At 26.0% G+C, this 22,083-nt stretch overlaps 1 protein-coding gene across 1 annotated transcript in view; it reads right to left on the reverse strand.

The window, feature by feature from the left end:
* Positions 1-22,083, reverse strand: part of LOC111621255 (extracellular sulfatase Sulf-1-like) — a 90,642-nt gene that overhangs the window by 41,398 nt on the left and 27,161 nt on the right. The window contains exons 5-13 of the mRNA XM_023363336.1: positions 21,241-21,391; positions 17,711-17,886; positions 14,605-14,733; positions 13,300-13,368; positions 11,481-11,616; positions 8,446-8,698; positions 5,410-5,545; positions 3,711-3,846; positions 676-928 (exon numbers count right to left, since the gene is read on the reverse strand). Coding sequence (XP_023219104.1) covers positions 676-928; positions 3,711-3,846; positions 5,410-5,545; positions 8,446-8,698; positions 11,481-11,616; positions 13,300-13,368; positions 14,605-14,733; positions 17,711-17,886; positions 21,241-21,391 — 1,439 coding nt within the window. The remainder of the gene's footprint in view (positions 1-675; positions 929-3,710; positions 3,847-5,409; positions 5,546-8,445; positions 8,699-11,480; positions 11,617-13,299; positions 13,369-14,604; positions 14,734-17,710; positions 17,887-21,240; positions 21,392-22,083) is intronic.

Genomic DNA, 22,083 nt, shown 5'->3' on the forward strand with positions numbered 1-22,083 from the left:
CAGTAGAGCGTCGATTTTCCGAATCAATTGGGGACTGGGGTTGTCCGGATAACTGATATTTCGGATAACTGATTTACGTACGAAAAAATAGTTTAACGTATCCGATGTCGAAATTTTTCTCCGTTGCGTGTCGCTTCGCGTTGAATTTTCGTCGATGTTAAGCCTAATAGACTATTGTATCGTTAAAAATTAATTTTTTATTTTGTACAAACAAAATAAATATATTGAAAAATATAAAAATAATAAAAAATTATACTTCAGATGTTAATTTAGTATCAAAAACATAAAATATTTGAGTAGCCAAAGACATAGCCAAAGATTGAAGCGCCACAGCACTGGCGAAAATTTAAATTTGCCGACTGGAATTCTTTCGGATGATTGACTTTCGGAAAATCGACGCTCTACTGTATATAAAAATCAACTTTAGGATGAAAAGGTTGACCACATAAAAATAGTTTATACGAGTAGTTTGATATAAAAAGATGACAATTTTTTTTATGTGTATAGTGATGTTCTTTGAGTCTATTTCTACATAATGCTATAAAATAGTGTATTCTGTAACTTTTTGTTTGATAATTAAGATTACTAAACTTATGTGGTAAATGTGAAATACATTATTTTCTAGGAACGGATGTACTGTGATCTAAAATATACACAATGAATCATATATTTTACCTTTGCTTACATGTTCCTTCAAAAATCTCCTCTGCAATCGTTTTTCTGATGCATCCATTTTGTTCTGTCTTTTGAAACTAAATGCTTTAAGCTGAGAACGTTTCTGTACTTCTGTCATTTTATCACTGTCTAATATTTCTTCACTGTCTGATGTATCTGAGCATGTACAGCTATGTCCATTCAAAGAAGAATAATAGCCTAGACGACATTTCCGAATTCTCCAACGATAACCATCATGAAAACATTCCCATTTCTACAGAAAATGAATTATGTTTATTTATTTATTAGAATAAGACATTTAAATAAATATACATAAAATTTTCAAATGCAATGTAATCATAATTTATATAGAAGAGATTTTTAACAAAGTATATGAATAAATAAATGGTTACATAAATTAAGATTGATTAACTTTCCAAATTTTTCTTTACAATAATTACATTTAATTACTTCATAGAAAAACTCAGTATGATATATTCTGAAAAAATTTAAAGAGTTACATATTTTATGGTATTTTACAAATATTTTATATTAATATTACAAATAAATGGTATTATAATTTATAAGTGATACTCTTTATTTTGTAATACTGTATTTTCACAGAATGACTGGCATGCCGCATAAGAACAGGGTAGACCAACATGCCAGTTAAACTATGACTAAAATAGTGGGTGATTGATTAATGAACAGTTCAGACTGTGAAAAAATCAGACAATTTCGCAAAAGATTTTTATGTTCGGACAACAAACAGATGTTCATATAACTAACACATCACAGAACAAACACAAGAAGTGACGCTGCCTTTGAGATTTGAAAACCTTTATTTTAATGGCATCTATGAATGGTTTATAAAACAAGACTTTCACAGTTGTATACATAACTTTTTTTTGAACTAGTTAATTTCTGTTCTCTGAATTTTCAGTGCTTTTCTGAACTTTTTATTTATAAAACTGATAATATTATGGGGCCTAAAAAGAATGGGATGTCAAGAATTCCAGATGACTTCAACAGGTCAGTAGATACAATCTTAGCTAGGAAAGATATAATCAAAAAGACTCAAGCAGATAAAGGAATAATGAAAATCGCATCTGAGAAACAAAGATGTGTCATCCATGAAAAGATTGCTTTTAGTTTGTTATTACATGTAAATAAACATAGTAAGAAAGTTTCTTATTTATTTTTTAGGCTCCCTGAACAAATTAATCAAATTTCCACAAAAACCTATTGTAAATTGATAATCAGTTAATAAACAATTTGGGTAGTGAATATGGTCTTGGAATGGATTATGTTTGTTAACTGATCACCCACTGTATAAAATTAATCAATCTAACAAAACTAGTTGTTAATTAATTAAACATTAAAGAAAACATTCTTCTGAGTGCAATAAAATAACAACATTGTAATTTGACTGACTTAAAGTCAGGAAATATTTTTGTTTACAAGACAATAAACAATTAACAACTTATTGGTGGTGGTGGTGGTGGCAAGTCAGTGAGAGCTACACTGACCATTCACCCTACCTTAAAAATAACATCTTTGTATCAAATTTCACACAAAGGGAATATTACTCAGTGTAAGATGAGATAATTTACAAAGAGTTTCTTAAATTTAATATGTTTATTTTTGTGTTTTTGAATGTAACAACAATAAAATACACACACACACAAAAAAACACCACTTTTGGAATTCCACAAGCATTTTACCCATTGGAAAGAAAACAAAATGAAGAAATTAAATGTATAAGTTTTTGATGTAATGCTGACAGTTTCACAGTTCTAGAATAAAAACTTGTTTGTTTTTTTGTAACAAAACTCATTTGTTTTTATAGTGTGCCTTCTAGAGAGTGATGTATAATTTCAAACTGGCATGCCATCATCCCTCAGGATAAACCAGCCAATTTTTAACATACAGAAATATCTGATTTTCTGGTCCCCTCAGATAGTCTGGCATGCCAGTCATTCTGCAAAAATATGGTACAAATATTACAAAATAAACAATACCATTTTACAAATACTTAACTCTAAGCTCTAAAAACTTCTTCTTTCCTTGTACCTGGAGGATATATTGCTTTTACTCTCAGGTTATAAGGTGAATTTGCATAGCAAACCCAGTCAAACAACTTTTCATTCAACCAATTCCGTCTTAAACGGATTAAGCCAATTTTGGCTGATTTCATGTTTAAAGAGTTAACAGTATTTTAAACCCCAAAGTTTGTTTATTTTTTTCATGCTTTACCTTTTAATTCATCTAACCATACTTGTATTGGAACACCATTCATTAAATTCCTTACATAGAGTTAATTTTTCTACCAGTCTCCAAACATTGTTAAATTAATCAAAAAGTAGTTGTATCAGGAATTTCATATTTTTAAAACATATCACCGAAAGTGTTTTATCCTTCATGAAACACTAATGTAATTTATCAATTATATTTTATTTTAACAATGTATGTATGTATTTTAACAAATTAAATGTAATTTTTATTGTATTTTAATTTTCATGTATCATTGTATTTGTTGCTATTTGCAACTTTATAGTTTTATTTTTTTTTATTTGACTTTAAATGGGTTTGTTGTAACAGTGGCAGTAATCATGCATTCATGAGAATGCTACTGTAAGATTATAAAAACTAAAAAAACAACAAAATGTTCAATGTTTTAGCTGATGAATAATACTATATGTTCTTCTGTTACTTTATCATTAAGCCATACAATAAAGTTTAAATAAAATTCTCTTTTGTTCATTATTTGTCTAACCATTTGTTTCACATAAAGTAAAATTATTAATTCTGTAACATAAATTATTGATACTGAAATACTCCTCATTTGTTTTGAATATTGTGTATTTAACTTTGATTTACAAATCTATTTAATTACATAAAAAAATGTAAAAAAGTAAACACATTTGTCAAATACTTGGCAATTCTATGGATTTTTCTTCCTACATTTATATTGTTATAATAACCTAAAAATAATAAATGTTTAATCCAATTATCAAATAATAACAAAATTTACTAGTAATAAACAGATTATTTACCTGAAATGGTTTACAAGGTGAAGCAAAATCTTCATTTTGACATTCTACTGAAAGTCTTTCATCTTTTGTAAGTTTTGTTTGCGTTGGAGATGAAAGTTGTCCTTTCAAAGCTTTTCTCATTGCAGGTGTAATTACACTAATATTAAAAAAAATTAATTTTTAATCTACATGAAAATAAACATTATGCAAAAATAAAAAATATAACTTTAATGAATAATTTATCTAATATTTTATAATTTTCAATGTCATGTTAAGCATATAGTGTGTAAGCTAAAAACTAAAAGTTGCCACTAAATCTTACTCTAACAAATCTTTAATCTCAGAACATTTTCATAATCATTTCATTCATTTTACAGAAATTTTCCACAAAATTAAATATATTCCTTTTTTTCAATAGTAAGTATATTTCCCACAACACATTACTTAATCCATAATTATGCTACATAATATTAAATAAATTTTGTTAATTGTGTGAACAGAATAAATTATATGGATAAGTATAATTAACTATACAGTGGTTCAGGGAACAAACATATTGCTCAATTAAATTACTTCAAGGAAAAGCAGCCTGATGTAATCCAGAAATTATTTAGCTTATTGCTATGAGAACATGTTGGGTTTTGAGATGTTTGTACCATATTTTCACAGAATGTCCAGCATGTTCGTCTGTCTGACCATGAAATCAGATATTTCCATATGGTAAAAACTCACATGCAAATTTATCCTGGGCATGCCGATTTAAGTGAAGTTAAACATCCCTCTCTAGAGGGTGCATTAAAAAACTAATAAGCTTTTATTCTAAAACTGCAAAACTGTTAGCATTATATCAAAGACTACGATTATATGTTTTAATTTCTTCATTTTGTCTTCTTTCTAATGATGTAAAGTGTGAAATTTGAAAGGAAAGTATTATTTTTAAGGTCAGGTAGATGGGCAGTGCAGCCCTCACTGACTAACTTCTACTACTACTAAAGTCAATAAGATATTAATTGTTTTATTGTACTGTAAAGGAAAACTCTTCCTGATTTTAAGTTGGTCAAATTATAATAATAATATTTTGTGGTTAGACTACATCTATAACACTATACTTATGGAAATCAAAATCATGTATGAACACACTGTTTGTGACAGCCATGCCATAAAATTTAACCACAAAATACCATATGATAATTCGTTTATAATTAGCAATTATGGCATTCATGGAAATTGGCACATAAGCAAAGCAAGTGGGCCAAACTTCCATTCATGACATAATCGCCTATATTATAAACTAATTGCATAATATACTATTATTGTAATCCAAAATGTTTTCTTTAACATTTAATTAACAACTAGTTTTGTTAGATTTGATTACTGTAATTTTATTTTTTAGTTGCAGTTTAACAGGCATGCTAGTAACTCTGGGGTTTCCGGCATGTTGGTCTAACCCAGTTATATGCAACTTGCCAGTCATTCCGTGAAAATACAGTATATGTATTTCATTCCTTTTGGAATTATTTTTGGACATTCTTCTTGAAATAAAATGTATTTTATAGAGTAAAATATTCAATTTCATTGATAAAAAAGGTGGAACACACNGTTTATAAAGAATTTTTGGCTCAGCAACAAACTTCCTTAAAAATTTTTGAATTTTTATTTTAAAATTTCATATAAATAAATCAGTATTCTTAATTTTCCACAAATTTTATACTCACAAATTCAATTCACCTCATATTCATTAACTGTCAAGTCTAATAAATGAGATAATTGAATAATTCCATCCACATCAAACTGCATTTCATCATGATCTGACAGATCTCTACGAGGCCGTGATCCAATAAATACTGGTTTAAACTCTGTAAAAAAAAATTTGTTTATATTAAATAGCAATGCTGAATTCAAAATAAAAAAATTAGTAGAATATTTAAATATCATAAAACATTACTTAATTACTTAATTGTTACTTTATTATTACAAAATAAATATCTGTAATTGAATGCCATTATCTGTTTTATATTTAATGAAGTATTTTTAAAATTTACTCTCTCCAATTAACAATTTTAAAAAAATTTATGTTTTTGTAATTCATTGATAAAATTATTTTCATTTGACAATAATTATCAATTAAATATATAGGCTGTAATTAAAACAAATAATCTACCAATTATCAGGCTATAGTTTAGTCTTATTAGAGCCAAATAATTCAGCAAATCTGATTTTAATGAAAGTAATCAAATTAGCAGAGTTCTTTATACAGTAGAACCTCGAAAACTCGGCCCTCGATAACCCGGATAACTCGCGCACTCCGGATAACTCGTGCACACCCTGGCAGGGCAAAAGAATCCTTGATAATTAATTTTCATCATAGATAGCTTTATAAAAGTATTAAACCTTTCATAAAGCATTTTTCTGAGGTCTTTCTTATCAGGTAAATTATTATACACAGTGTATTCATTAATTTTTATTTTCATGTAGTAAAGGCTCTATGCCTTCATAAAGTACGTAGTTTTCCTTTGTTTAAGGGNGGTTTAAACTCTGTAAAAAAAAATTTGTTTATATTAAATAGCAATGCTGAATTCAAAATAAAAAAATTAGTAGAATATTTAAATATCATAAAACATTACTTAATTACTTAATTGTTACTTTATTATTACAAAATAAATATCTGTAATTGAATGCCATTATCTGTTTTATATTTAATGAAGTATTTTTAAAATTTACTCTCTCCAATTAACAATTTTAAAAAAATTTATGTTTTTGTAATTCATTGATAAAATTATTTTCATTTGACAATAATTATCAATTAAATATATAGGCTGTAATTAAAACAAATAATCTACCAATTATCAGGCTATAGTTTAGTCTTATTAGAGCCAAATAATTCAGCAAATCTGATTTTAATGAAAGTAATCAAATTAGCAGAGTTCTTTATACATATATATAAACTTCCTCTATCATCAGTTAAAATTTAAAAATTTTACTTGTTTAACTAGTAAAAGTATTAGAATTGTAAATTATATTTTCATAAGCATAAGAGCATATATATATATATATATATATGTAATAACTAACAATAACCAATAAAATAGATAACAAATAAAATTTTAAATTTTAACTGGTGTCAAAGGAAATTTTTAGTACATTTACATGCTTTGGTTGGGAGAAGCTTTAAAAGACAGGTTAGCTCCTCTGCATATTTTTGTGTTTCTGTGGTATTATAAAGAATGAACTGAAAAATTATTTGTATGCAATTTCTACCTAGAAATATTACAAAATCTACTTTTAAAAATTTTTCATCCAGATTTATTATTCAATAGTTTTCAATTTTTTGAATAACTAAACAAAATAAATTGTAAGAATTCTCTTCTATTCTACATAAAAATCATAAAATTTATTAAAAATCCATAAAACTATTGCAATAAACTCAAGAGAAAAATTGATTTTGAAAATAAACAGATTTAATTATAACAAAGCACCATACTTATAGAATACTTCAAAAGCACCATAAAACATGATAATCCCTCTCTTATTTTATCATGATAAAAATATTATAGGTATGCAAAAACAATGTTAACATTTCAAACAAATTTTATACAAAAATAAAACCTAATATTTAGATATGCATTTTTCCACATGCAGGATTTATATCATAATTCCTTGGTCTAAACTGAAAGCTGTAAACATTCCAAAATTTCTCAATAAAAGATGACAGCAATTCTAATTATACAGATACCTCTAATTGAATGTAAAAAGGAATACAAAAAACAGATTCTTTGAGAAAGGCAATGTACTAAACTATTGCAAATGGTTTTAAATTACAACTATATTCTTAAGATTTTCTCTGTGCTATAAAATAAGACCATAAATTATTGATAAAATTTAATACTATTGATCAATAACTTTGTTTCTTCAATTAGAAGTTCTTATTAAGAATAATTAAATTTCTATCATCATCTTGAAATAATAAAATCCAAATAGTAGAAAATATGATTATAAAACAAGCAAACAGAAATGAAGTTTAATGATAATTCAATTTAATCGCAGAAAATTTTGATGATAATTTTTACTATTTATGACAGATATACAGTAGAGCGTCGATTTTCCGAATCAATTGGGGACTGGGGTTGTCCGGATAACTGATATTTCGGATAACTGATTTACGTACGAAAAATATATTAATTATCTCATCTTGACATTTTTCTCCGTTGCGTGTCGCTTCGCGTTGAATTTTCATCGATGTTAAACCTAACAAAGACTATTGTATCGTAAATTATTTTTTTATTTTGTACAAAGAAAATAAATGTATTGAAAAATATAAAAATAATAAAAAATTATACTTCAGATGTTAATTTAGTATCAAAAACATAAAATATTTGAGTAGCCAAAGACATAGCCAAAGATTGAAGCGCCACAGCACTGGCGAAAATTTAAATTTGCCGACTGGAATTCTTTCGGATGATTGACTTTCGGAAAATCGACGCTCTACTGTATATAAAAATCAACTTTAGGATGAAAAGGTTGACCACATAAAAATAGTTTATACGAGTAGTTTGATATAAAAAGATGACAATTTTTTTTATGTGTATAGTGATGTTCTTTGAGTCTATTTCTACATAATGCTATAAAATAGTGTATTCTGTAACTTTTTGTTTGATAATTAAGATTACTAAACTTATGTGGTAAATGTGAAATACATTATTTTCTAGGAACGGATGTACTGTGATCTAAAATATACACAATGAATCATATATTTTACCTTTGCTTACATGTTCCTTCAAAAATCTCCTCTGCAATCGTTTTTCTGATGCATCCATTTTGTTCTGTCTTTTGAAACTAAATGCTTTAAGCTGAGAACGTTTCTGTACTTCTGTCATTTTATCACTGTCTAATATTTCTTCACTGTCTGATGTATCTGAGCATGTACAGCTATGTCCATTCAAAGAAGAATAATAGCCTAGACGACATTTCCGAATTCTCCAACGATAACCATCATGAAAACATTCCCATTTCTACAGAAAATGAATTATGTTTATTTATTTATTAGAATAAGACATTTAAATAAATATACATAAAATTTTCAAATGCAATGTAATCATAATTTATATAGAAGAGATTTTTAACAAAGTATATGAATAAATAAATGGTTACATAAATTAAGATTGATTAACTTTCCAAATTTTTCTTTACAATAATTACATTTAATTACTTCATAGAAAAACTCAGTATGATATATTCTGAAAAAATTTAAAGAGTTACATATTTTATGGTATTTTACAAATATTTTATATTAATATTACAAATAAATGGTATTATAATTTATAAGTGATACTCTTTATTTTGTAATACTGTATTTTCACAGAATGACTGGCATGCCGCATAAGAACAGGGTAGACCAACATGCCAGTTAAACTATGACTAAAATAGTGGGTGATTGATTAATGAACAGTTCAGACTGTGAAAAAATCAGACAATTTCGCAAAAGATTTTTATGTTCGGACAACAAACAGATGTTCATATAACTAACACATCACAGAACAAACACAAGAAGTGACGCTGCCTTTGAGATTTGAAAACCTTTATTTTAATGGCATCTATGAATGGTTTATAAAACAAGACTTTCACAGTTGTATACATAACTTTTTTTTGAACTAGTTAATTTCTGTTCTCTGAATTTTCAGTGCTTTTCTGAACTTTTTATTTATAAAACTGATAATATTATGGGGCCTAAAAAGAATGGGATGTCAAGAATTCCAGATGACTTCAACAGGTCAGTAGATACAATCTTAGCTAGGAAAGATATAATCAAAAAGACTCAAGCAGATAAAGGAATAATGAAAATCGCATCTGAGAAACAAAGATGTGTCATCCATGAAAAGATTGCTTTTAGTTTGTTATTACATGTAAATAAACATAGTAAGAAAGTTTCTTATTTATTTTTTAGGCTCCCTGAACAAATTAATCAAATTTCCACAAAAACCTATTGTAAATTGATAATCAGTTAATAAACAATTTGGGTAGTGAATATGGTCTTGGAATGGATTATGTTTGTTAACTGATCACCCACTGTATAAAATTAATCAATCTAACAAAACTAGTTGTTAATTAATTAAACATTAAAGAAAACATTCTTCTGAGTGCAATAAAATAACAACATTGTAATTTGACTGACTTAAAGTCAGGAAATATTTTTGTTTACAAGACAATAAACAATTAACAACTTATTGGTGGTGGTGGTGGTGGCAAGTCAGTGAGAGCTACACTGACCATTCACCCTACCTTAAAAATAACATCTTTGTATCAAATTTCACACAAAGGGAATATTACTCAGTGTAAGATGAGATAATTTACAAAGAGTTTCTTAAATTTAATATGTTTATTTTTGTGTTTTTGAATGTAACAACAATAAAATACACACACACACAAAAAAACACCACTTTTGGAATTCCACAAGCATTTTACCCATTGGAAAGAAAACAAAATGAAGAAATTAAATGTATAAGTTTTTGATGTAATGCTGACAGTTTCACAGTTCTAGAATAAAAACTTGTTTGTTTTTTTGTAACAAAACTCATTTGTTTTTATAGTGTGCCTTCTAGAGAGTGATGTATAATTTCAAACTGGCATGCCATCATCCCTCAGGATAAACCAGCCAATTTTTAACATACAGAAATATCTGATTTTCTGGTCCCCTCAGATAGTCTGGCATGCCAGTCATTCTGCAAAAATATGGTACAAATATTACAAAATAAACAATACCATTTTACAAATACTTAACTCTAAGCTCTAAAAACTTCTTCTTTCCTTGTACCTGGAGGATATATTGCTTTTACTCTCAGGTTATAAGGTGAATTTGCATAGCAAACCCAGTCAAACAACTTTTCATTCAACCAATTCCGTCTTAAACGGATTAAGCCAATTTTGGCTGATTTCATGTTTAAAGAGTTAACAGTATTTTAAACCCCAAAGTTTGTTTATTTTTTTCATGCTTTACCTTTTAATTCATCTAACCATACTTGTATTGGAACACCATTCATTAAATTCCTTACATAGAGTTAATTTTTCTACCAGTCTCCAAACATTGTTAAATTAATCAAAAAGTAGTTGTATCAGGAATTTCATATTTTTAAAACATATCACCGAAAGTGTTTTATCCTTCATGAAACACTAATGTAATTTATCAATTATATTTTATTTTAACAATGTATGTATGTATTTTAACAAATTAAATGTAATTTTTATTGTATTTTAATTTTCATGTATCATTGTATTTGTTGCTATTTGCAACTTTATAGTTTTATTTTTTTTTATTTGACTTTAAATGGGTTTGTTGTAACAGTGGCAGTAATCATGCATTCATGAGAATGCTACTGTAAGATTATAAAAACTAAAAAAACAACAAAATGTTCAATGTTTTAGCTGATGAATAATACTATATGTTCTTCTGTTACTTTATCATTAAGCCATACTATAAAGTTTAAATAAAATTCTCTTTTGTTCATTATTTGTCTAACCATTTGTTTCACATAAAGTAAAATTATTAATTCCGTAACATAAATTATTGATACTGAAATACTCCTCATTTGTTTTGAATATTGTGTATTTAACTTTGATTTACAAATCTATTTAATTACATAAAAAAATGTAAAAAAGTAAACACATTTGTCAAATATTTGGCAATTCTATGGATTTTTTTTCCTACATTTATATTGTTATAATAACCTAAAAATAATAAATGTTTAATCCAATTATCAAATAATAACAAAATTTACTAGTAATAAACAGATTATTTACCTGAAATGGTTTACAAGGTGAAGCAAAATCTTCATTTTGACATTCTACTGAAAGTCTTTCATCTTTTGTAAGTTTTGTTTGCGTTGGAGATGAAAGTTGTCCTTTCAAAGCTTTTCTCATTGCAGGTGTAATTACACTAATATTAAAAAAAATTAATTTTTAATCTACATGAAAATAAACATTATGCAAAAATATAACTTTAATGAATAATTTATCTAATATTTTATAATTTTCAATGTCATGTTAAGCATATAGTGTGTAAGCTAAAAACTAAAAGTTGCCACTAAATCTTACTCTAACAAATCTTTAATCTCAGAACATTTTCATAATCATTTCATTCATTTTACAGAAATTTTCCACAAAATTAAATATATTCCTTTTTTTCAATAGTAAGTATATTTCCCACAACACATTACTTAATCCATAATTATGCTACATAATATTAAATAAATTTTGTTAATTGTGTGAACAGAATAAATTATATGGATAAGTATAATTAACTATACAGTGGTTCAGGGAACAAACATATTGCTCAATTAAATTACTTCAAGGAAAAGCAGCCTGATGTAATCCAGAAATTATTTAGCTTATTGCTATGAGAGCATGTTGGGTTTTGAGATGTTTGTACCATATTTTCACAGAATGTCCAGCATGTCCGTCTGTCTGACCATGAAATCAGATATTTCCATATGGTAAAAACTCACATGCAAATTTATCCTGGGCATGCCGATTTAAGTGAAGTTAAACATCCCTCTCTAGAGGGTGCATTAAAAAACTAATAAGCTTTTATTCTAAAACTGCAAAACTGTTAGCATTATATCAAAGACTACGATTATATGTTTTAATTTCTTCATTTTGTCTTCTTTCTAATGATGTAAAGTGTGAAATTTGAAAGGAAAGTATTATTTTTAAGGTCAGGTAGATGGGCAGTGCAGCCCTCACTGACTAACTTCTACTACTACTAAAGTCAATAAGATATTAATTGTTTTATTGTACTGTAAAGGAAAACTCTTCCTGATTTTAAGTTGGTCAAATTATAATAATAATATTTTGTGGTTAGACTACATCTATAACACTATACTTATGGAAATCAAAATCATGTATGAACACACTGTTTGTGACAGCCATGCCATAAAATTTAACCACAAAATACCATATGATAATTCGTTTATAATTAGCAATTATGGCATTCATGGAAATTGGCACATAAGCAAAGCAAGTGGGCCAAACTTCCATTCATGACATAATCGCCTATATTATAAACTAATTGCATAATATACTATTATTGTAATCCAAAATGTTTTCTTTAACATTTAATTAACAACTAGTTTTGTTAGATTTGATTAATTTTATTTTTTAGTTGCAGTTTAACAGGCATGCTAGTAACTCTGGGGTTTCCAGCATGTTGGTCTAACTCAGTTATATGCAACTTGCCAGTCATTCCGTGAAAATACAGTATATGTATTTCATTCCTTTTGGAATTATTTTTGGACATTCTTCTTGAAATAAAATGTATTTTATAGAGTAAAATATTCAATTTCATTGATAAAAAAGGTGGAACACACAAATAAATAAATAAATATATATAAATTTTTTGAGACTATCATAATTTTTAATAACTGCAACAGAAAATAAATTTTATTATACCATATATGTCTTAAGTCAAAATCTATGAAATTAATCAAATCTTTTTAATAATAACTTACATTGAAGTATATTTAGTAATATTCTAATATTCTATATACTTTTTGAATAAAGTATTTTTATTTTTAAAAATAAAATTTCTTAATTAATTTGAAAATTATTTTAAAATAATTACCCTCTTTCAATAAGAAAAGTATCTCTCCAAGACTTTTTATGCTTCACTTCCCCATGACTGTGACCAGATCTAATTAATATCATGGAATTCATTAAAAAAGAAATTCCTTATATAAATAAATATTTATATTATTAGAAATTCACATAAATAATTGAACTGATATTAATCATAACAATTAAAACATAGAATTTAACATGAATACAGACTTCTAATGATTGTATTATTACATAATCTATAGTCTTGATAAAACTTAATTATCAATTAAAAATTTATTGATGAACAAAATAAGACTCTTAACATTGCAAAATTTATTTTTAAGTACTTTCAGCAACTTTGAAAAACTGCATAAAATATTAGAAATTTACATTTAAAATAATAAATGATTAATAATAATAGTTAATAAAATTATTGAATGCTTTTTATGTAATATTTAATTTTATTGCTCAATATTAAAATTTTTATACAATACCATCTTCTATTTGTAACCAGATAGTTATAATTTATCTAATGTTATATATCTAATTCTGATAAGTTAAAATATATTTATAAATCATCACTTATTGTAATCACATAAACATCAACCCAATTCAATGGATTAATGCCAACTAAACTGTGGGATTATTACTCAGGCTATAACAAGGCTAGTTTAATGATTACATGTAAAGCAGTTTGGCTATAGGTAGATGGTTAGGCTGTCATCTAATAATAAATTTAATTTTTAATTTAAATTTACAATAGTAGTCATAATTGTAAAACTATGAACAGTGGCATCTTTAAATTATTTGAATCACTAAATTAATGCAGTTGAAATGACAAATAATAATCTCTCTATTTGTCACTGACTTCAGAGACTCAAGTAAATGAGAACTTTTACATTTGGAAAAGTGTTTTATTTTCCCTTGATTTAACTTTTTTTACAAAGTACATTGGCCAATTACCTGTTTGGTCCTCAGTATAGATTTAAAAAATGTCCAGACATTCACAAATTCAGCATTATAATTTTTACTGTACATGAATTGCTTTTTTACAATGTAAACACCATTAGTTCACTTTTCTATGAAATTAAAGAGACTTCTTACATTTGTAAATTCTGCATTATTCTTTTTTAAATTACACAAATTACTTTCACTGTGTACACGCCACTAGTTCATTTATCCTGTTACTATAACTAGTACATTTCTATTAATTGTACAACAAAACAACCATTATATTTTATAAAATTTTAGTAATTAATATATTACAAATAAAATTATAAGTTGAAAGCTGTTTTATATCATATAAACATATAATACAATAAATACTTACATAACCCAATTATAGGCATCTTTTAACAATGGAAGAATTGACTTTCCATCCATATGTTCTGGAACCTGAACACCTGCAATATCGAGGAATGTTGGTGCAATATCTAAATTCAGAACAATATCACGTATCCTAAAAATTAATAATTTTTTGTTAATTTACTTAAATATTTCTAATATTAAAATAAAAAGTTGAAAGTTTATAAAGAATATAATTATTTACATTATAAACCTAAACTTTAATTATTCAAAATATATATATATACATATATATAATGAATACTAAACAAAACTTATCTTCTTTGATGTCTTTCATATATACAAAGAATATACCTTAAGAATTATTATTTTATCTAGAGTTCTCATTCATGAAAATGATATCAAAGATAATGAGATTGGCATATATATTTTTAAAATTGTATAGTTCATATAAAATAAATACAATTTCAATTCTTAGGCAAAAAATTATTTGGCTTTCAACAATTACAGAATATTCAAAATTTCTTTAAACTTAATTGCAATTAAAAGTTTTAAAAGTTTGGGACTGGAATCAACTTATATACATATACATCAAATCTAATTCCAAAATTTTTATATTGTCATTCTCTGATTATATAAAATTTATTATACATAAACTTTAAATATGTAATATAAATTGAAGTATATCTGTTAATCAGTTGCCAATGTAATGCTATTACTTTATGATCTTGTAATAAATTTTAATAATAATAATAATAATAATCTATAAATGTAGAAAATACTTATAACGGAAAAACTAAGTGTTTTGTATATCATAACAAAATCCAAAAAGCATAAACACTAAATTAACTTCTGAAGTACAGTAGATCCCCCTATAAGACGGTAGATACGTTCCGTTCTTTATGAATCAATTTTGTAGGAATCATAGTTTACGGACTACGGCTGTTTGAAAGGTTTTCTTTCATAAAATTAATCGATTCTAGACTAATTCGACTCAACATTTCCAAAATACGTATATTTTTTTGAAAATAATCCGTATAAACTACGTTATAAACAAAAAATTGTAGGATTGCTTACCGAGTGTGTACCGTTCGACTACGCCCGTTGCTAAAGCTTGGTTTCGTCGCGGAACAGCGCATCAAACCGCGGCCGCGATTTCTGATATTATTTTTCTGCGAAAACTTCGTTGACCTTTGGAGACATCCTTAATATAAATAATTTTTATGGCCGTTAAATAAGAAATGTTTCTTTCACAAGAAATGTATAAAATTACAGTACTGTATTAGACTTACGGTACCTAATTTACATACTGTACAGACGATAGTAAACTCAACTTACTCGCCTAAACTCTCTGTAGCGTGGCGCTGGACGGCGGAAAGTATATATATAATTATAATAAAGTTACAATAAATTAAGTTAATATATAATTATATGTACAGTACCTAATTTATATATAATTAATATATAATTATATGTACAGTACCTAATTTATATATAATTATATGAACAGACGATACTAAACTCAATTTATCCGCCTAAACGTCCGTAGCGTGGCGCTACGGACGGCGGGAAAGTAGTTCGGCTGCCCGATGACGTTTTACGTATTATAGGAGTTATTTTTACCGTTGTTTACGGATACTGCCACAATTTTTATAGGAATCATAACTATAGGAAACGGTTTTATAGGGGGATCTACTGTATAATTTTTAACTTCTGAAGTATAATTTTTTATTGTTTTTATATTTTTCAATATATTTATTTCAAAATAAAAAAATAATTTTTAACGATACAATAGTCTTCATTAGGCTTAACATCAACGAAAATTCAATGTGAAGCGACACACAATGGAGAAAAATTTCAAATGGGATAAGTTAATATATTTTTTCACACATAATCAGTTATCCGAAATATTGATTTCCGAACAACCCCAGTCCCCAATTGATTCGGATAATCGACGCTCTATTGTATTTTAATATTAATGACCAATAAATGAGGAAATCAGAATCAACTCAAAAATTTTAAGAAAAAGTTTATATTTTAAAAAAAAAATAAGTTTATTACTTATCAAATTTAGCTTAACAACATTTTTATATTTCAATTTATATTTATTTCTTTTATATCAAGGTGAACCAGTTTTTCCCATCTAGCTTTTGAAATTTCTCAAGTTTTATTATTTTACAACCCATGATATTCTTAATGTCTAAAAGACATTTATCTAAAAATTCCTAATTTCAGATATTCTAAATAAAAAAATACTCTTAAACTTTCTTAATGCATAAATCAGCAATCAGATTATCTGATAAATATTAAAAACAGTATACTTAGTTATCCATGTTAAAATATAAACATACATATGATACACAATACAAATTTATATTCATTTTGTTATTGAGATGGCATAAGATAAACTTTTAGTGGACTTCAATGTAATAAATACTTTATTAAAGATTCAACAAGACTATACTTTAGTTAGTTCTTATATTTATAGCTAATTTCATATTTTTATAAAAATGGAAATCATATTTTCAATTCTAAATAAACAATTGATAAGTTCAGTTGTCTGTCAAGTTTTGACAATTGAATTTTTAAAAATTTTTCTACATGTGCCATCCATTACCAAATGTGACATTTACAAAGTAGATAAAGTCAACATCAAAATTTCAGTTGATTCAACTGTGTCAAAAGCAACAGCACTTTTAGATATTGATTGAAAAATTATAAGTGAACAAAGAGTAAATACCGAATTCTGTACTAAACTTGGCAAAACAGTAACAGATATATATCAAATGATGCAATAAGTCTATGGAAATGATTATTTGATTTGTGTTAGTGTTTTTCAGAGATTCCTTCATTTTATAATGGCAGTGTGAGCATTGAAGACTACACAAGGGCATTAAATCGACACATGCTGTATGGACAATCAAGTCAAGAAAGTGCAAGGTTTATTGAAATCTGGCCATTTCTGGTAATTAAACTTTTGTTATTATTATTTTTAATTTAACCAGTCACACCAGAACTTGGATACACTGGGTATATATGAATATACTGACCAATTAATATTTTCTTATATTTTGAAATCTGCAACAATGTTTAATCATTTTATAAACTGCACAAAACTTTAAAATAATTACCTGACACCTGTTGGCACTCTTGGTCCACGAATATAAAAAGGAACTCTTATATCAAATTCAAAAGGCATAGACTTGCCTTTAACCAATCCAAACTGACCCAAATGATAGCCATGATCTGAAGTGTAGAAGATGTATGTATTTTCAAGTTCTCCAATCAATTTTAACTCTTTATAAAGCTATAGGAAAAATTTAATAAAATTTTGAAAAAATACAAACATATTTTCCTTAAAATCATCAAATTAAAATTTAGTTTATTAAATATTAACAAATATTTATCTGATAATTTTCAAAGACTAACAAATAAAAATAATATTTAATGAAATTTATGTACACAGCATTTCAAAATTTACTAATTGCTTTTAATTTTAAATTATGGCAGTAATTAAAATATTTAAAGTGTGTACAGTCGACCCCCCTATAACACTGTTGATAATTTTGTTTTATATGAATTTCATGTTGTACGAGTCACTTAGATTTTACAAATACATAAGCCGTTCATATGTATTTGTAAGAGCTAAGTGACTCGTACAACATGAAATTCATATAAAACAAAATTATCAACAGCATTATAGGGGGTCAACTGTATATACAAAATATATACACAAAAAATTACAATGTAAATTTATTAAATCAAATAAAAAATTTTTTATATCACTCTACAATTATTACTGATATCAAAAAATAATGNTAACATTCCCAAATTATACAATTATTACTGATATCAAAAAATAATGTTTAAATACAATTATAATCATGCTTATTTCTACTTCATAAAATAGCAAATGTTAACTGATTTTAATATAGACTGATTGGGAAAAATTAATTAAAAACTATAATATCATAAAGTACTCAGCAAATCACTACATATAAATAACACCTTATCTTTGCCAAGAAATATAATTTATTTCAAAACAAACGTTTTCAGTCTGATTCACAGGCCATCCTCAGGTCAAGAACCAAATTTGAATCAAAGGAGACCTGAGGATGGCCTCTGAATCAGGCTGAAAACGTTTGTTTTGAAATAAATTATATTTCTTGGCAAAGATAAGGTGTTATTTATACGTAAAAACTATAATTACAAACGAACAAAAACATTTAAAATATTGAAGTGACAAATTGTTTTGAAAAATGTTTATATAAACAATAAAATAACTTTATTTATCAAATTCATTATTATTCAGGGGTCACTGAAAAATTTTAAAAAAGTTGCCAACCATTTCACCAGTTTTAAATTTTTTTCACAACTTTAAATTATTTATTGCCACCAGTTTTACTAACTAATTAATGCAGGTGCTGGCAGCCTTATCAGTTTAGAGTCTGGAAAGCAAAACTAACATGTTAAACTGTCACTTAGAAATAGGAATCATTTTTCAATAATTTTTTAATGAATAATTCCAAATAACATATCTGATCACAATGCTTAAACAGTATTTCACATATTCCGTCATGTCAAAAATTTTGTGCTTTAATCTACTGAAAAAAGATCAAAGTGAAAAAAAATGTGTTACCCTGAAAAATTTCCCAAAATTTCTGTCAGTTGATAAAAAAAATTCCCAATCTGGAAACACTGGGCAGCATTAAACTAAAATTGCCTTTAGTCCTCAACGTCACTTCCTGCTTTCCTGCCTAAACTTTCTGCTTGACGTCATCACATTGCATTCATTATTAATGGTCACTCTGCATCTCTGCTATAATGGGCATGAACTGCTGTTTGCAGCACCCATATATGTATATATTGATAGTATCATGAAGATGAGTTCTATAATTTTAAAATTTCCATTTTGAAGACAAAAGTTAAAAGAAGAGTTGTAAAATTTCATAATCAAATGAGTTGTCTTGCTAATGGAACATTCAAAGCAGCAAAAAAAAAAAAAATTAAAATTAAAATACTGGCTAACATTTGAAAAATTTCATAACTCTTACCTACACCATCATGTACTTTCACAACTTCTAAATTTTCATTCATAAAACCATATAATAGATAGTGAAACAAAACTATTAAACCATAGAGGATGCCATGTTGCTTTCCTCCGTAAACTATTATTACAAGCAGACGTTTTTGTTGTTTGCTGATATGCACTTTGGCCAGAACATAGGAACACGTTCTGAAGGAATTTTTAAATAGATGCCATGCATATACATGAAGGAATAAAAGAATGCATCCTAGATGTGTGGTACACAGAATTCCCATTCACAGAAGCTGGACATTCTGTTCTTTTTCCTGAAGTGTGCTTTGTGATTCAATTTCATACTGAATATCGAAATAAACAGACTAGGGTTTTATCACCAGTATTATATTGTTATTGTCACTTTAATAAAAATATTGCCAAGTGGCAATTTTAGTGCTATGCAGTGCAACCTGATTATTCAATTTTTTCTGAACTGGAATAGAGAAAATTTTTGATATTGGTGTGAACATATCTCATAAAACAATGTTTCTAATCTAATAGATCTATAGTATTCTTAAATTATATCAATCTTTCATATGGCTAGAAGAGAGTTGCTATATAATATATGGAAATCACTATTCTGAATATTCTTATTTGATCAGTTAAAACTTAAGATGCAATGAGTTTTTACATATTCTTTCTTATTTTTATTACATCAACAGAAAAAAACTGCTTCTGTTTAGAATTTAAAAATAATTACTAAAATCACAAATAAAAAGTTAAAAAGATTTTCTGATAAATTCGTAAGTCCAATAATTTATCTCCATCATTATAACAGTTTTATCATTCTTAGAATTAATACAGTTTATAATGATTACAATCCTTTTCTAAACCATCAAAAGTAACTAGTTATTACAAAAACATAAATTGTTTTTTGACAATTATAAAACAGAAACCATTAAAATAAATTCTTTAACATAATAGCTAGAAATTAGGTTTGTTAAACACATTTAGGATAAGTATTATGAATAAACAAAATAAAACTGAAGCTATTATTAACAAGAATGAGAATTAGATATTCATTAACTAAAAATTAACTTATCAGAAGTAATTTTAATACTGCAAATTTAATTTTTTAAACTGAATAATCACAAACTTTGTTGAGATATTAATAGGCAATTTTTATGGGCAAATATATTTCATAAAATCCGATGTGCAAGGACTTCTCTTTAGTACATTTCTTCATTGATTTTTTAGTTTTTCTTGTAAGGATCAAAACATTTTTTAAATAGTATTTTCCAATTTGTTATTTATTTATGAATAAGAATTTATTATTTTTTAGAATATTTACATATTTTTATGGTAAAATATCTTTCTAGACATGTACAGTTTAGAAAAAATTAATCAAAATTAACAAAATGATATTTTACATTCAAAGTAATTTATTTTCTCCAATCTAATTTCTATCCTACATGCATTTAATTAAAAGTAGATTTTCATTTAACATTCTTATGGAATAAAGAAATTCTATTTTGTTTATTATGAATTTTGTTATTTAATTTCAAGTTACATTTAATACAGCAGATTTAAAATAATTTCATATGCAAAAATAGTGAATTTATTTATATATATTTCACTAACCTTATCTACTGCATCATCAACAGATTGAAGTGTTTGAAGACGTTTTGTATGTAACATATCAGTAAACTTTATATGTAATGGCTCCATTTTTCCTGTATTTCTTAACAACCACTGTTTATCAGGATTTGGTGCATAATTCCAACTTGGAGTTCTAAATTAAAAAAAGTATATCATTTTTATTAAAATAACTTCAAAACATAAATATTCAATTTAGTTATTAACGATAAATAAATCTAATTATATTAAGTGAATTAAATTTCATTCAATTAAATTCTGAGAGAAATAAAAAGTGATTTCTTATTCCTAATAAAATTTTTATTAAAAAATAATCTTTTTTCTATAAATCAATATATCTAAAATTTATTCTTGTATGTAATTCCTGAACATCTTAAATAACATATTTAAAATTTTGAAAACTGTTCACAATAAAATTAGAATCAAAGCATGTTTTCAATCTGCCAGATCAAGTATGTAAATATCATTTTGAAATGTATGTATGTTTTTAATAAAGACTTCTTATTTATAATATATAATATTTTGTATTATATATTATACTGAATATATTATATTGTATTATATATTATATTACAGAAATAATGAAACAAAATAAGTTTATATATTATAAGTAATCATCTAGCTCAATTTATTAAAATTGAGCTAGATGATTAGATATAATATATTAAACCAAACACTTACAAGATTTATCGGACTACATTTAGGCTATAAATTAATTATATAATTTGTCTAAAGTATATTTTAATATATTTTATTATTAGTTTTTTTAATATTCTCATTCAAAATTTGAATAAGAATATAAAAATATCTAAAATTTTGGAATATATT

The sequence above is a fragment of the Centruroides sculpturatus genome, unplaced genomic scaffold, assembly GCF_000671375.1.
Source record: "Centruroides sculpturatus isolate CEXI.00-Female unplaced genomic scaffold, Cexi_2.0 scaffold271, whole genome shotgun sequence".
Classification (NCBI taxonomy): Eukaryota; Metazoa; Arthropoda; class Arachnida; order Scorpiones; family Buthidae; genus Centruroides; species Centruroides sculpturatus.